The sequence below is a fragment of the Musca domestica genome, unplaced genomic scaffold (assembly GCF_030504385.1).
Source record: "Musca domestica strain aabys unplaced genomic scaffold, Musca_domestica.polishedcontigs.V.1.1 91, whole genome shotgun sequence".
Taxonomy (NCBI): Eukaryota; Metazoa; Arthropoda; class Insecta; order Diptera; family Muscidae; genus Musca; species Musca domestica.
In genome coordinates, this window is record NW_026712439.1 from 322451 (window position 1) to 337039 (window position 14589).

At 34.6% G+C, this 14589-nt stretch overlaps 1 protein-coding gene and 1 long non-coding RNA gene across 3 annotated transcripts; both read left to right on the forward strand.

Moving 5' to 3' along the window:
* Positions 1 to 2331: 2331 nt before the first annotated feature.
* Positions 2332 to 3881, forward strand: LOC131806963 (mitochondrial chaperone BCS1-like). The gene has a single exon (XM_059131948.1). The coding sequence runs from the start codon at positions 2440 to 2442 to the stop codon at positions 3709 to 3711; it is 1272 nt and encodes a 423-aa protein (XP_058987931.1). The 5' UTR covers positions 2332 to 2439; the 3' UTR covers positions 3712 to 3881.
* Positions 3882 to 7274: 3393 nt separating this feature from the next.
* LOC109612215 (uncharacterized) lies at positions 7275 to 9543 on the forward strand. Of its 2 annotated transcripts, XR_009344242.1 has the most exons (5): positions 7275 to 7749; positions 8328 to 8598; positions 8681 to 8907; positions 8996 to 9149; positions 9215 to 9543. It is a non-coding gene; the product is annotated as an uncharacterized LOC109612215 (long non-coding RNA). The 2 variants fall into 2 exon arrangements; XR_009344241.1 differs by lacking the exon at positions 7275 to 7749 and having other exon boundaries at positions 7772 to 8598.
* Positions 9544 to 14589: the final 5046 nt, after the last annotated feature.

Sequence of the window (14589 nt, forward strand, 5' to 3'; positions counted from 1 at the left end):
GTGCAGGTCCTTCATGACACGCCTGGGTGGGGGAGTTCTATCCTCCATATGGTGGTTAGGGTGACTCCCACGATAACACCCAAGCAGGTATTGCAACGAAAGCATATGATTATGCTGACGTAAGGGAAGAACCTTCGTCTCCTCATGTAAATGGTCCACAGGAGTCATGAGGAGGCACCTGAAACAGTTCTCAGGGCGGCATTCTGGCAGGTCTGAATGCTTTTCCACTGCGTTGCACTTGTATTCGCCGACCACACTGGAGCCGCATAGCTAACCACAGACCGACCTATCGCTTTATAAGAAGTCAACAAGGTTTCCTTATCCGCACCCCAAGTGCTGCCGGCTAGCGCCTTGAGGACCTTGTTCCTACTTTTTATTTTATCGCAAATAGCTGTGGCTTGCGCGGAAGACTTGAACATGCTATCGAATGTGACCCCAAGGATTTTGGGGTAGTTGGTGGTCGGAATTATATGCCCCTCGACCTGCACATTCAGCTGTGTTCTCATCTCCGCAGTCCATGTGGTAAATTGTGTGGCCGTCGATTTAGTGGCGGATATTTTCATATTCCTCGCGTGGAAAGGCTAATTGTGAAAACATTTGAGTGACTAATTGTTATGGCATTTGAATGGCGGTTTCTAATAATTGTCTCTTCATTTGCGTGGCTAATGTTGACTGTATTTGCGTGGCTTGTTGTAATTGCATTTGCTTTGAATTATCAAGAAATTGTGTTTGCATTGCCTGAATTTGTTTTTGCATCGCTGTTATTTGCATCTTCATTTGATTTTTTAAATCGCAGATTTCGTTTGTGGATTTGTAGGTTGTGGCTGGTGAATTTGTGGTAGTTTTTTTTGGTAGTAGTTGAGCAAGCAGCTGATTTGTGTTATTTGTGCAAGACATACTGACCGAAGCTGTATTTTCAGGTTCGTTTTGGAGGCTGTCAGACGGCGTATTAAATTTTGGCGAATGAGCGATGGACATTTCGTAAGTGTCTGGATCAAAACGAGCTGGTGGAATTCTTCGGGTGCTTCGGCTGCTTGTTCTTCTTGACTCTCTCTCGTTCCGGAGAAAATCGGTATTCTTGTACAGCATTTTTTTTTTCAAAAAACCGTAAAAATGGAAAATGCACCCATTATGAGGTATATATCGATTTTGTAGAACCGGATAAAAGCCAGATTTTGTATTCAAATTTTCGGATGAAATAACTAGGTATTTCCCTACGAAAAATTACTTTGCAGCAATCAGGTTCAAATAGTTACCTGTTATATAAAATTTAAAATGATCCATGCAAACCTTTAAATCTGACTTGCTTCAAAATTATTACTGACAATGAGTTGTTTGTTCTTTAACAAATTTCAAATGTTTTTCTTCATAAATTGTTTACAATGTCACAACTTTCTTGAGTTCGCTGTCCTTTCAAATCGCTTAATAGTTATGTAAACTCTTGGCACATTGTGGCACAACTACAGAAGGTAAAAAAAGCTACCTCCAAAATATTTTTTTTCTATTCTATCAAAACATTTACACAGTTTGTATGTGTGTGTTGTTTTGAATAAATAAAAAAAATATGAATTATTTTCAAATCTAGGCAACAGATAATAATTTTTATAATTTTTGGATAAAATAAAAATTTCCCTCTATCTTCGATTGAATTGAAATTTGTAAAAATAATTAAAAAAAAAACAAAACAATGTTGCATATTCAAAAATTTTATTTGACACAAGACGACTTAGATACAGAGTCCCATTTTCCTAGTTTCTTTGCAGTTAGGAATCTTTTTTTAATTAGCCATGATACATGATTTCAGGTAAGTGCATCAACGCTTGGGGACTTGGGATTTTTGCAAATTTGAATAATTTTTCATTAAAAAATTTTAATACCATAATTGGTTTGACAGTTCATTGTCCCAGCAGCTGTGTCAATACGTCTACCTCATGGTAGAAGAATATAGGTAGACGCGTCGACACAGCTGCTGGGACAATGAACTGTCAAACCAATTTTGGAATTGATAATATTGATAGAAAAATTATTCAAATTTGTAAAAATTGTTGAAAACGCGAATAAGTAGTTTTTCGATAGTTGTGATAGTTATTGGCCTAATGGCTTTTTCATCGCAACATATAAATAAATAAATGTAATTATAATAACCTCCGAATGACGTCGTGTAAGAAAGCATAAAAATCTACTTATATTTGCAAAAACATTTACATTTTTTGACATATCAATGTTCCCAAGAGTGCATCTACCTGTATTCTTCTACCATGGTCTACCTGTATTCTTACACCATGGTAACATGTAACTGTGATTCATGACAGTTGTGTGTGAACACTTCGTAAACATACGTGCGGCATATTTTAGGTAGACCTGTTATATGAGCCCATTTCCTTAATAAGTTAAATGTTAACTTAGGTATTCCTAACTGACGGATATTGGAAATACGGAATGTTGACTGATCTTCTGAATAACTTATCGACGAATCCTTATTTTGGCGCCGGCTTTGGCCTTTTTGGAGTCGGAGCAGGTGCGGCGATTCTTCGCAAAGGCCTACAAGGGAGTATTGTATTATTCAGACGACATCTTATGATTACATTGGAAGTACCGTGCCGTGATAAATCGTATCAATGGTTGTTGCAATGGATAACAGCTCACGCTGCTCGTGACACGCAACACCTAAGTGTTGAGACTTCATTTGTGCAAAAAGAAACTGGAAAAATTAAAACCAAGTACGATTTCATTCCCAGCATTGGAAAACATTTGATGCGTTATAAAGGAGTGTGGATGCAGGTTGAAAGGTCGAGAGAACAACAGACTTTAGATCTGCACATGGGCGTTCCTTGGGAGTCGGTAACGATAACTGCGTTTGGAAGAAACAAACAGCTTTATTTTGAAATGTTAGAGGAGGCTCGACAATATGCACTTCAAGCAACAGAAGGAAAAACCATTATGTATACGGCTATGGGCTCTGAATGGAGGCCATTCGGACATCCGCGAAGGCGCCGCCCATTGTCTTCGGTTGTATTAGATAAACAAATATCAATGCGAATTATCAGTGACTGCAAGGAATTTATTAACAACCCCCAATGGTATGCAGACAGAGGAATACCATATAGAAGAGGATATTTATTATATGGTCCCCCTGGTTGTGGGAAGTCAAGCTTCATTACTGCTTTGGCAGGAGAACTAGAATATGGCATATGTTTACTTAACTTGTCAGAGAGAGGATTAACTGACGATAGATTGAACCATTTATTAAATGTTGCTCCGGAACAGTCTATAATATTACTTGAGGACATTGATGCAGCCTTCGCGTCCCGTGAAGATGTGCAGCACCAAAAAGCGGCTTACGAGGGTTTAAACAGAGTAACATTTAGTGGCTTGCTTAACTGTTTGGACGGCGTGGCTTCGACAGAAGCTCGGATTGTCTTTATGACAACAAACTATATTGATAGGTTAGACCCAGCATTAATTAGGCCAGGTCGCGTGGATGTACAAGAATACATAGGATATTGTTCCAAATATCAGTTAATAGAAATGTTCAAAAGATTTTATCAAGACAACAAGGGAGCCATGAACTTTGCAGACTCAGTAATCAGCACTGGCAAGCATGTCAGCCCTGCTCAAATTCAAGGATATTTCATGAGGTATAAAACTTCACCTGAAACTGAAGTAATTAGCAAAGTTAGTGAAATATGGAGTAGTGACGTTGCACGATAGAGTACCATGGATATACAATTGATCCGTTCCGTTTTTAAGCGGATTAGATTATATGTGTTTTAGTTTAGTTTTAAGTAAAGTTATACAAAGGGCCTGAAAATGAATGAAAAAAAGCGATTATGTGCGTCTTTCAATAATTAAAAATAAAATACCTCATCCGACGTTTTTCACCGCGCATGTATATATCAAACGGTTGCAACGAGCACGAGTGTGAATAATCTTGACCAATACTGTTAATTAAAAAATTAAAAAAATATGTCAACATTTTTTGTTTATTAAATACATTGATGTGTTCCTTTATTACAAATAATGATTTTTTTTACAAATAAGTCACTGAAGTCTAATATAACAAAAACCTAAATAAAACTAAAAATTGTGTGTTTATTAAATATAATATGTTCTAATTTCCTGAATGGGGGCTGTCTTTTACTTACCAAATGCTAAGTCAAATTACAATCATGATTTCGCTCAGGTTCAATAACTTGTGTGTTAATCAATTCACTCACGATACTAAACTAAGATGAATCAAACCCATCACACTCATTATAGAAGTTAAGGACTCTCGTCCTAGTTTGAAAAAAAAAATAATCCGTCAAACCCGACGAGAGCAGTTAAATTTAAATCAATTTATTATTTTAATAAAGAATGAAATGAAAGGAATAACTTAAAATTACGAACTATGCACGTTCTACTCCCGAACTCAACTGAAATCTGCCAGTTCCAATAGTTGTCTTCAAGCTTCGAATTTCTGGTAGCGACCCTAAAATTATGTTGCGAAATATGTTTCCCTCAGGTGCATTATGCTGATGGTGCACCTCGTGAACAGGTTCAACGTCTATGGGAAGATATTATATTGCAATTTCGCAATGGAATTAAAGTGCTGAATAAGCGACACGTGTAATGTTAAAATAGGGCAACACAGTGGTTTGGTGAGACTGGAATGTGTTAACTCTCCCCCTTTTAAAAATCTTCGTCCCGCAGATCAGGATGTTGGGAAGTATTTTGTTGTAGTACTGACAGGTTAAGTTTGGGTAGGTTTATCTTCGTTGTTAGTTTCCTCCAGATTATCCACATCAGTCCCATTAGTAGGAATAGACCCAAGGATCTTGACATCACGAACCAAATGTTTTTTCCTTAAGGTTGCTCAAAAGTCGTATGTTCGTTGAAGCCATTTCATGTATTAGATTAAGAGTAACCGATATGCTCCTATTCGTGATGGTGGTTAGTACCGATGGAAGTACTTGAACGCCAAAACTAGTCATACTCCAATTCATTTTATTGTTTACTGTTAAGGATTCATTTTGCATTTGTAGAATAAAGGATCCATCATGGTGATGGGATGTTCCATTGGGCCAAATACTACCGTTAAAGTTGTCCAAGAATAATGTGCCATCTTTAAGTAGTTCGACCTTTGATTCTTCACTAGATAACTTATCAAGCGCTTCCTTCTTACATTCGAAGGCATCTATTTTTAATACCATAGGTTTCGTCCTTGTTCATCAGTATCATTTTATGACTCACTTTTTGATCCTTTTTTAAGGCAGCTCGTACAATCAAGTGGTTAAATTTGGTTACATCTACTTTTGGCATCGATAAAATGTAAAGTAAGCGGGTGCTATTAGTGTAGATGGAAGGTTCGCTGTACTCAATGGCTTCGTTGAAATCACTGTATGGAAGAACTTCTATTTTGCCTATTAATTGATTTATCTCTTCTTTATTTAATAAGTTTATGTTTACAACTTTCGCCTTGGCCATTTGGCAGGCTAAGACCAATTCGCCTACTTCCTCCTTCATAATCATCAGCTTATGATGTATTTCCTGCGAAAACTTTGATTGATTGGTATGTATAAGTATGTCGTTGGTTGAAGTTACGGCTCCATTAATAGTCCACAAGAGTCCCTGAGTTTTTATGGAGATGTCTGAGTTTATTTTGTATTTCTGGTTGTTATTGGAAACCAGTGTATCTTGGCTTCGAAGAATCTCATCCCAATCTGTTGCAATAGGCGTTCCAGCTATCTATTTCCAAGCCGACCCAATCCAATTAATTGAGCGTTTGTGTTTTCCGATTTGGGTCTCTGCAATTCATCAAGTTGGGTGCGAATCCTTCCCAGCTGGAATGCCATAGTATCCTTGACAACAGTGGTCTCATTTATCCTGTTATATCATTCCCCAATCAATTTAATACATCCTCATAGCGTTGTAAGTCGATATTGTGGATTTTTATTATTATTGTGGATCGATATTTGAAGTGTCCATTGATCACCCAGCCGTAGTCATCACGAATCGTCAGAAACAATTATAATGTTGTGGCTTAAATCTAACAATTGAATTTAAAACATAGATATTTTTTGATACAAACTTATCTTTACGCCTCATATAATTCTTATTTATGAAACAAATATAATGATAAAGGTTTCAATTTGGAAAAGTATTTGCATAACCTTATACAATTTAAGAAGAAAGTGTATTGTGCCAAAATTTAACAAACTTTTATTGCATCAGATGTTGAAAAGAAAAGGAAATAAGTTTTTAGAAACAGTTGGGTAACATGTTAATGACACTAAAACAAAAAAAAAAAAAAAATCGAATTTTACTGCCAAAAATTTAACATTTTCTTAGTCTTATAAAATTTAGAATATTGTTTGATATTTCATAGGGTGTTAATACTAATTATCTAAATATTCTTGAGCATTTTGTTAATTTTATGAAGTGAGAGGAGTTTGGGCGACGGAGTAGTCTAGATGGGATCAGATGAGTGGGAGGTTTATATTTAGTTAGTAATGATTAGTATTTTTTGTAACTTTTTACTTATTTGGTTAATTGCTTGGCTTATGGTCATTAAAAAACTATGTTTTTTATTTTTGAATTTTTCCTTTTTTGATTTCCTCCGGAAATCATCTTTAGGGATAGGAGAGCAAAAGCTCGTCTATTGAGTTTAAATGTCACTATCAAACTCACATTTAAACTCTATAGACGAGCTTTCACTTTAAAAATATCCCTGAAGATGATTTCTGTAGGAAATCGAAATATTGGATGAATAAAAAAGGAAAAAATTCAAAAATAAAAAACATAGTTTTTTAATGACTTTAAGCCAAGCAATTAACCAAATAAGCAAAATAAATATAACAGGTCAACAATATACAACAACAACATTTTTGTAACTTTTAGGTTTTTTATTATCCATTTAATTTTTGTGAAACATATTTGGGTTCCTTTTTAGTTTACAATATTTTATAAATGTGACCTTTATTTCTGGGCTCCTTTTTGCTAGTATTTTATATATTTTTTACCCTTATTTTTGGGTTCCTTTTTGGTATGTAATATTTTGAAATCGTGACCCTTATTTATGGATTCCTTTTTTGTTGTAATTTTCATATTTTTCTTGACCCTTTCTATTTGGTATGTAATATTTCGTAATTGTGGCCCGTATTTATGGGTTCCTTTTTGGTTGCAATTTTTATATTTTTGACACTTATTTTGGATTTCTTTTTGCTATGTAATATTTCGTAATTGTGACCTTTATTTATGGGTTCTCTTTTACCCTTATTTTGGGTTCCTTTTTGGAATGCAGGCTTGAACTCAGATGACATATGTTTTTTTCGACACACTGACTTTGTCTACTCAATCATGCGCTATGTATTTCATAGGCAATGACAACTAACAACATCCCCATTTTGATTCATGTGTGCCATTGTCTAAGGTTCGATCGTGGCATGATTGACTCGAATATTTGTATGGTGTTCTCCATAAATGCAGGGTGTCAACAATGACGTCGAACCGTGTTATCGTCAAATTGTGTGTCATTTGTGTACGTGTGCTTAAATTGAGAGAGTGTGTGTGTGTGTGTTAATTTCGACGGTGAGGGTGTGTTTTTGTGTGTGCTGTAATTTTGAAGTAACCAAACACCGCGTACATATAAAATTGAGTTCAATAACAAAATGTGCATAGACATCAACAAATGAATAGAAAAAATGAAATATATACTGAATAATCCCAATTTATTGGTGATGATCATAAAATTTTGGTTATAAAAAAGAGGTAAATATTGTTTGCCTATTTTCTATCTATACATAGTGTTCTTTTGAAATTAAAGTTTGTGGGCAGAGATTTGACTCTCATTCAATAACATAAGTTGCACAGAATTGAACAATGGAAGTATATAGTGTTGTTCCCAACAAACCATTCCCTATGCGTAATTTAAATAGATTGGTGAATAAACTTACTATTAACGAATTTCTACAACTTTTCATAAACATACATCATTTGATGTATGTTGCTTCACACATAAAGTGCAACGAAAACCGGTTTCGTATGAAAACAAAAACAAAGTCGCTGCGACTGAATTTAAGTACCGTTATGTGTCCAAGTGAATTTTTTTTGTTTATGTTTTCAGTTGTCTTGTTAATTTTGATTGTTCAGTTGAAATAAGTGAAAATTTAGAAGCAAGAAAGTGAAAAAATACCATTTTTAAAAGTAAAATAAAATATAAAATGCATTACAAAATTAAACACAGTGTTCGTAAGGAAACAAAAGAAATTGTTGACTTACTCTGAAATGCAAAAAACATAAGTGCGGTTCTAGTGAAGTTACTTGTAATAAAAAAGATTCCATTGTAGCCACATGTAGTGCAGTGGACTCTAATTTAAGGGATGATCTTGCAGCCACTTGTAGTGCAGCGGATTCTAATTTAAGCGACGACAATAAATCTGAAGATGAAATAAATCTGTGCTTTACGCAATAAAACAATGAATTTGGATTTCTTCCAGTTATACACTGTGACTGAAGTGAATAACATAAACTTTAACAATATCTTTCTAAGCTCGGAACTCGTGCACAATACTTCAGAATGTCAAAATGTTATACAACCAAATCCTGTGGCATTAAAAGGTAAATACATATTCAATAATATTTTTACATACATGTTTTGAAATTTTTATACTTTATAATTTTTTGTTCTATTTATTTTTAGCGATAACGGAAGCCCTTGCTCAGACTATTGAACCCATGTTTTTGAGGCTAACGACTGAGGTAACTTCAATGCGGGAAGAAATAAAATCCCTACGGAATGAAGTGAAAGGTTTGAAGAAAGAAACATTATTGAAGTTCGTGATGCCTGATAACGCGTTTAAAGACTTGGATGATTTTTTAAAGTTCGAAAAGCAGTTAGAGGATGATAAAAACTTTTTTCTTTCGTTTGTAAGTTATATAGAGAAACCGCTTCCAATTAGTTAATTAACCTTTCTAGTTAACCTCAATTTTTTTCTTTTTTTTGTTATATTCAAAGGGAACAGAACTGTTATCTGTAGCAAAGGCACCGAATTTCACCAAAAACTGCTGGCGAAAAATTTTGACAGATCAAGTTGCGGAAAAGTTGTGTTAGAAAGGGACGGAAGATAAAAAGAGTGTGCGCAGTCTGAGTGTAGCAAAAGCCATAAGAAGTATGTACATAATTGACTTTAACAATTTTACGCATTTAAGTTTAATTCCTTTTTTAATTATACAGATGCTACTGTCTCCGTTGGATTAAATGCAGAGGATTTTGTGAAAAGCACAAAATAATTTTTGCGATTTGCCAAAAATAGGCTTGAGTCCAAAAAAAAAAAAAAAATATAATGCTTAATCGAAAAAATAGAAACAAAAAACTTTCTTTACAAGCCCAATTTTTTTTTTATTAATTTATATATGTAGAAAACAATTGAAGTTTCTTTTATGTTTGTAGTAATGATCTCTTTAATTTAATCTAATCATCTAATTAAACATCTAATTAATTCAACTATACCAAATAAAAAAAATTATAAATTTACAAATAAAGATGGAATGTGTGTCAACTAATTATTATCATTCTAAGCTTGTTGTATACTATAGACTAGCAAGCTTACAACAGGGTTCAATTTAGTTTATTGTATAATTGTTCCCAAGCGTATTACAATACTTTTCACAAACGTTTTCAAAGCTTACATTTTTAAGCTTTTTTAAATCTTACATTTCTAAGCTTGTTCAAAGCTCACATTTCTAAGCTTGTTCAAAGCTTACATTTCTAAGCTTGTTCAAAGCTTACATTTCTAAGCTTGTTAAAAGATTACAATTTTACGTTTGTTGTAAACTATAGACTAGCAAACTTATAACAGGGTTCAATTTTGTTTATTATTTAATTGTTACCAAGCGTATTACTATAGTTTTTACAAACGTTTTCCAAGTTTAAGGCTTATGATAGTAAGTTTGTTGACACCTTGCATTTATAGAGAACACCATGCAAATATTCGAATCAACCATGCCACGATCGAACCTTAGATAATGCCTATGGAATACATAGCGCATGATTGAGTAGGCAAAGTCAGTGTGTCGAAAAAACAATTCATACAATTCGTCTTGTGCAGGCCTTTAATGTCTATCGTACTTATTTACTTTAAATGTCTTACATTGTTTAACACATTCTCGAATTTTCCTTAACATAGCTGGAAGTGATATTTCTCAAGGATCTGTTACGGTGTGCACATTTATGTTCCTGTTCTATAATGCTAAATACCCTATCAGATACTGTAACATCCTCAACCATACGTTGTGTTATTCTTATCCGTTACCTATAAAAATGATTAGTAGGCCTCTTGTAAAGGGGGAATATAGTATTCAGCATTTTTTATTCCGTTATGACATGAGGATTTAATTTTCTTCAAAACGTTAGTAAGGGGTTCACTAGTCATCCTAGGCAAAGTCACAGAAAATCCCTTATAACCCTTATGCGTCTCTTCATTACACTCGAAACTCACCCTATTTCGTAGAATTATTTGATTTCAAAATACATTTACAGGCCACTCCACATGCGGTATTAGGTATGAACTGTCATGTTCAGCCGAATGCCTTCTGATGCTGTATCAGTTTCCGATGCCGGATGCCTTGTACCTTCTGATGCAGTGTCTGTTTCGGATGCAGTATCATTTTAGGATGCCGTATAGTTTGTGGAGTTCTGAACAACAACGGAGTCTGTGAGTGTGTTCACTTCTGTTCTGAGACAGGAGAGTGTATCGGCGACTACATTCGTTTTTCCTGGCCTATAGATCAATTGACAGTTATATTCTTCGATACGCGCTTTCCATCGCTTGAGCTTAGCGTTGTAGTTGCGATTGCTTAGAGAAAAGGTTAAGAGTTGATGATCAGTACAAATTCTTATTATCCTTGTACCATAATGGTATGACCGCAAGATTTCTAGTGCCCAAACAATCGCCAGGAGCTCTTTCTCATTGGTGGCGTAATTTTCCTCCGACTTACTTAGTGAACGCGATATGTATGTAGTGGGTCTATTCTCGCCAATATTACCTTGTGACAAAACTGCTCCAATAGCGTAATCTGATGCATCCGCGTTAGATTGAATGGTTTTGTGAAATCTTGAAAGGCAAGCACGTCGGCAAAAACTTAAAGCTTTTTTAACTGCCCAAATGCTGAAAGAGTCTCTTCGACTAGTATTATTCTTAGCTTTTTTGAAGCATTCACTCGTATTTGTGCATTTTCTCCTCTAGTTTAATTAGTTTGCGGGTTGGCTACCTTCGCGTAATTTCTGATAAATTTCCTATAATATGAAGCTTTTCAATTCTTTAAGATTTTTTGGGGCAATAAAGTTTTAAAATTTAGTTTAAGATTAGCATCCATAAGACGTGTGAACACTTTCTCAACATTATCCAAATGCTCATCTAAAATTTTCTCAAACACAATTATATAACGGTTGATTGATATAATAATACCCTACATGGCAAATATCTCCAATATATTATCTCAAGACATCATCGATCATTCTTTGGAAAGGCCAAATGTTTGCCTCAAAAATTCATACTTTCCATTCACAGTGGAGAATACTGTTTTTGATATGTCGGAATCTTTCATGGGTATCTGGTGAAAACCTGATGTGAGATCAATTGTTGTAAAATAATGTGCATTGCCAATGCTACAAGGAGTAGCATTGATATCAGGAATGGGATAGTTGTCAGCAATGTTTACAGCATTCAATCGTTTATAGTCGATCACCATACGATACCGTTTTCCCCGTTTGGTTTTGGTTTTTTGGGACATCCAATTTGGGGAATTGTATGAACTTTTTGACGGACGAATTATTCCTCCTTCGAGTAGTTCCTTTAATTTGCCTATCTACCTCTTCTCTCATACAAGCTGGGTACGGATTACTCTTTCTGTAAATAGGATCGGCGACTGATGTCTTATTTCCGCCCGAATATTCGTATCTAGCAATTCATTACCGCTAAGTAGTTCAAAAAGTTTGCAGTATTTTCCTAATAGGGAGTCGCTTCTATCGAGAACACGATGGGGTAAATTTTCCCCTATAGTGAAAAATTCATCTGAAGAGAATCGCGCTTTTAAAGGAATTTCGTAGTTCCCTATTATAACGAGGTCATTTTTCCTATCTATTATTGCCCCAATTGCCTTAATGTATCATCGCCGATGATACAGGAGAAATTTCCTAAATGAGGTAATACAAAAAATTGAATCTCTGTCGTATTCCCAATGTTATTAAATATTTTCAATTTCGATTTATTTTTAATAGTCGCGTGACCCCCAACAGATGCCACTTTAAATATCCTTTTAACAGGAACACACCATAATTTTTATTTGCCCCTGTATCAATCAAAAACTGTAGTACCTGACCATCTGACAAGATATACTCTATGTATGTTACGCTAGATGGCCGGACTCCAAAAAAACCCTTAGGCTTCTCATTGAACGACTCATCTTGGTCAAGTTCAGCATGTAAATCCTGTTCGTCTCTTGATTGTTCCTGTTCAGGTTCATCATGCATGTTTGCCTTGTTTCTAGTTTCCGGGGATAGTTTTCTGATGCTCCTCCTCGTTTGAAGGGATTTGGTCTATTCATATAATTAACGTTCCGAGTTTGGATTGAAGGATCCACATCCATTTTCTCCACCCATATGTGACACGTTCTAGTATATTGATATTCTCCAGGAGAGCATTCAATGCCCCCGTGATTTGTTTCGCGTTTGATCTTAATTCTTCCATATTGTGATGTATTCTAAATTTAGAAAGGGACTATAATAGATTTACGTGATAATCAGTTCTTGCATGTCCCCTTATTTGTTAGGAAATTTATTTAGAAAACTAGATCTGTTCCATCCCACAATTATTTTCTTTTTCAATTGATACCACTTTTATCTGTTAAGGGATTCCTCTTTTATCTTAAATTAAAATTTCATTTAGATTTTTCACTATTGGGGACTTAATCTTTTTATTATTCTGTAAACTCCACTTCACTGTTTTAAAAGTAATTATTTTTTTGGTTTCAATTTTCTAATAAAATGTGCTGTTTTCAATTTAAATTAATTATTCAATTTTCTTCTCTTTGATTTCCTTGTTAATTTAAATTCACTTCACTGTTTTTTCTTCCTTAATTTTGTATGACTCCAAACTGTTTTAAGGACCTTTTACGTGGGTCCTAGTTTGTATTAAAATATTAATCCGTCAAACCCGACGGAAGGAATTAAATTCTAAGTATTAAATTTAAATCAATTTATTATCTAAAAACCGAATGAAATGAAATGAATAACATAAATTTATGGACTCTGCACGTTCTACTCCCGATCTCAACTGAAATCTGCCAGTTCTGAAATTATGCTGCGAAATATGTTTCCCACAGGTGCATTATTCTGATGGTGCGCCTCCTGTACAGGTTCAATGTCTATGGGAAGATATCATATCACACCGTGTTTCTTACAAATGCAAAGTTTCTTACAGATGCAAAGTAATTTTCAGAAATATACATTGTGGAGTATGAGTCGGAGGGCTGCAAGAGTATGGTTGAGTTAGCTTGATCACACATGGTAGAAATCCAATCAAATTCAATCAGACATTCGTAACATGTTGATTCGAGTTGCTCAACAAATACGAGGAAGTTATGAGCAAACACATTGATCAATGTTCTGTGCTCGCAATCAGACAGTTTACATGAGTGCTTTGTTTATAAACTAATGTTGAATTCTTCATAATGGGACGATCATCGATCAGATCAGGTGAGCATGATCGGTTTGATTTTTCTTTGTAGGGTGAATGACTTGATTCAAACACGAAAGATCGAATATGAGCGCAATCATATTTCTGTAGAGATTTCAATAATAAAAGCAGTTATAGTTCTGTTAGAGATTTTAATAATAAAAGCTGTCCCCCATTAAAGAAATCGACACAAATGATATTTAATATAAAAACATTATTTTTATTTAACATTCTTTATATCTATAGCATATCACACTTCAGTGGCTCATTTCTAAAAATAGGAACATTATTTTTTAAAAAGTTATCAAAAATCAGACTTCAGTCACTTTAATTTTCCAGGAACACATTATTTCTAAAATAGTAATAAAATCAGACTTTAGTGGCTTATATCCAAAAAGCGGGGGGGGGTTCAAAAATCAGTTTTCCGTGGTTGTTCACAGATAAGTGAACATGTTTTTATAAAAAAAGAGAACAGCGGGCTACCTAGTGTAGATGAGAGGGATTTGTTAAGCAGGGATCTTCCTAATACAGTCCACATTAAATAAGGTAAGAAAACGTGGTGAGCAGACCTTCGAGTTAGAAATAAATAATACAGAATTTTCAATTGCTGCATGTGTTATGGTGGAGTTAGATTATGGGATGCAATCCATGGTAAAATTAAGAAGGTAGTCATTTCAAATAAGCATTCCCATCTCTGCATTTTCTGTAACTTACCTTGCCAAACTGCATGGAAAATAGGTTCCCAACTCTGATTTGTGTGTATACAATGGATTGGTAAACATAAATTTTGACAATGAGATGTTGTCAAATGAATAATTTTGAAAAAAAGTGTTGTCATATGGTTGCATGACTTTACCTTCTTAATTTTACCATG

Coding starts and splice junctions, on each gene's coding strand:
- LOC131806963 (XM_059131948.1), top strand. CDS start 2,440: ATGTTGACTGATCTTCTGAATAACTTATCGACGAATCCTTATTTTGGC.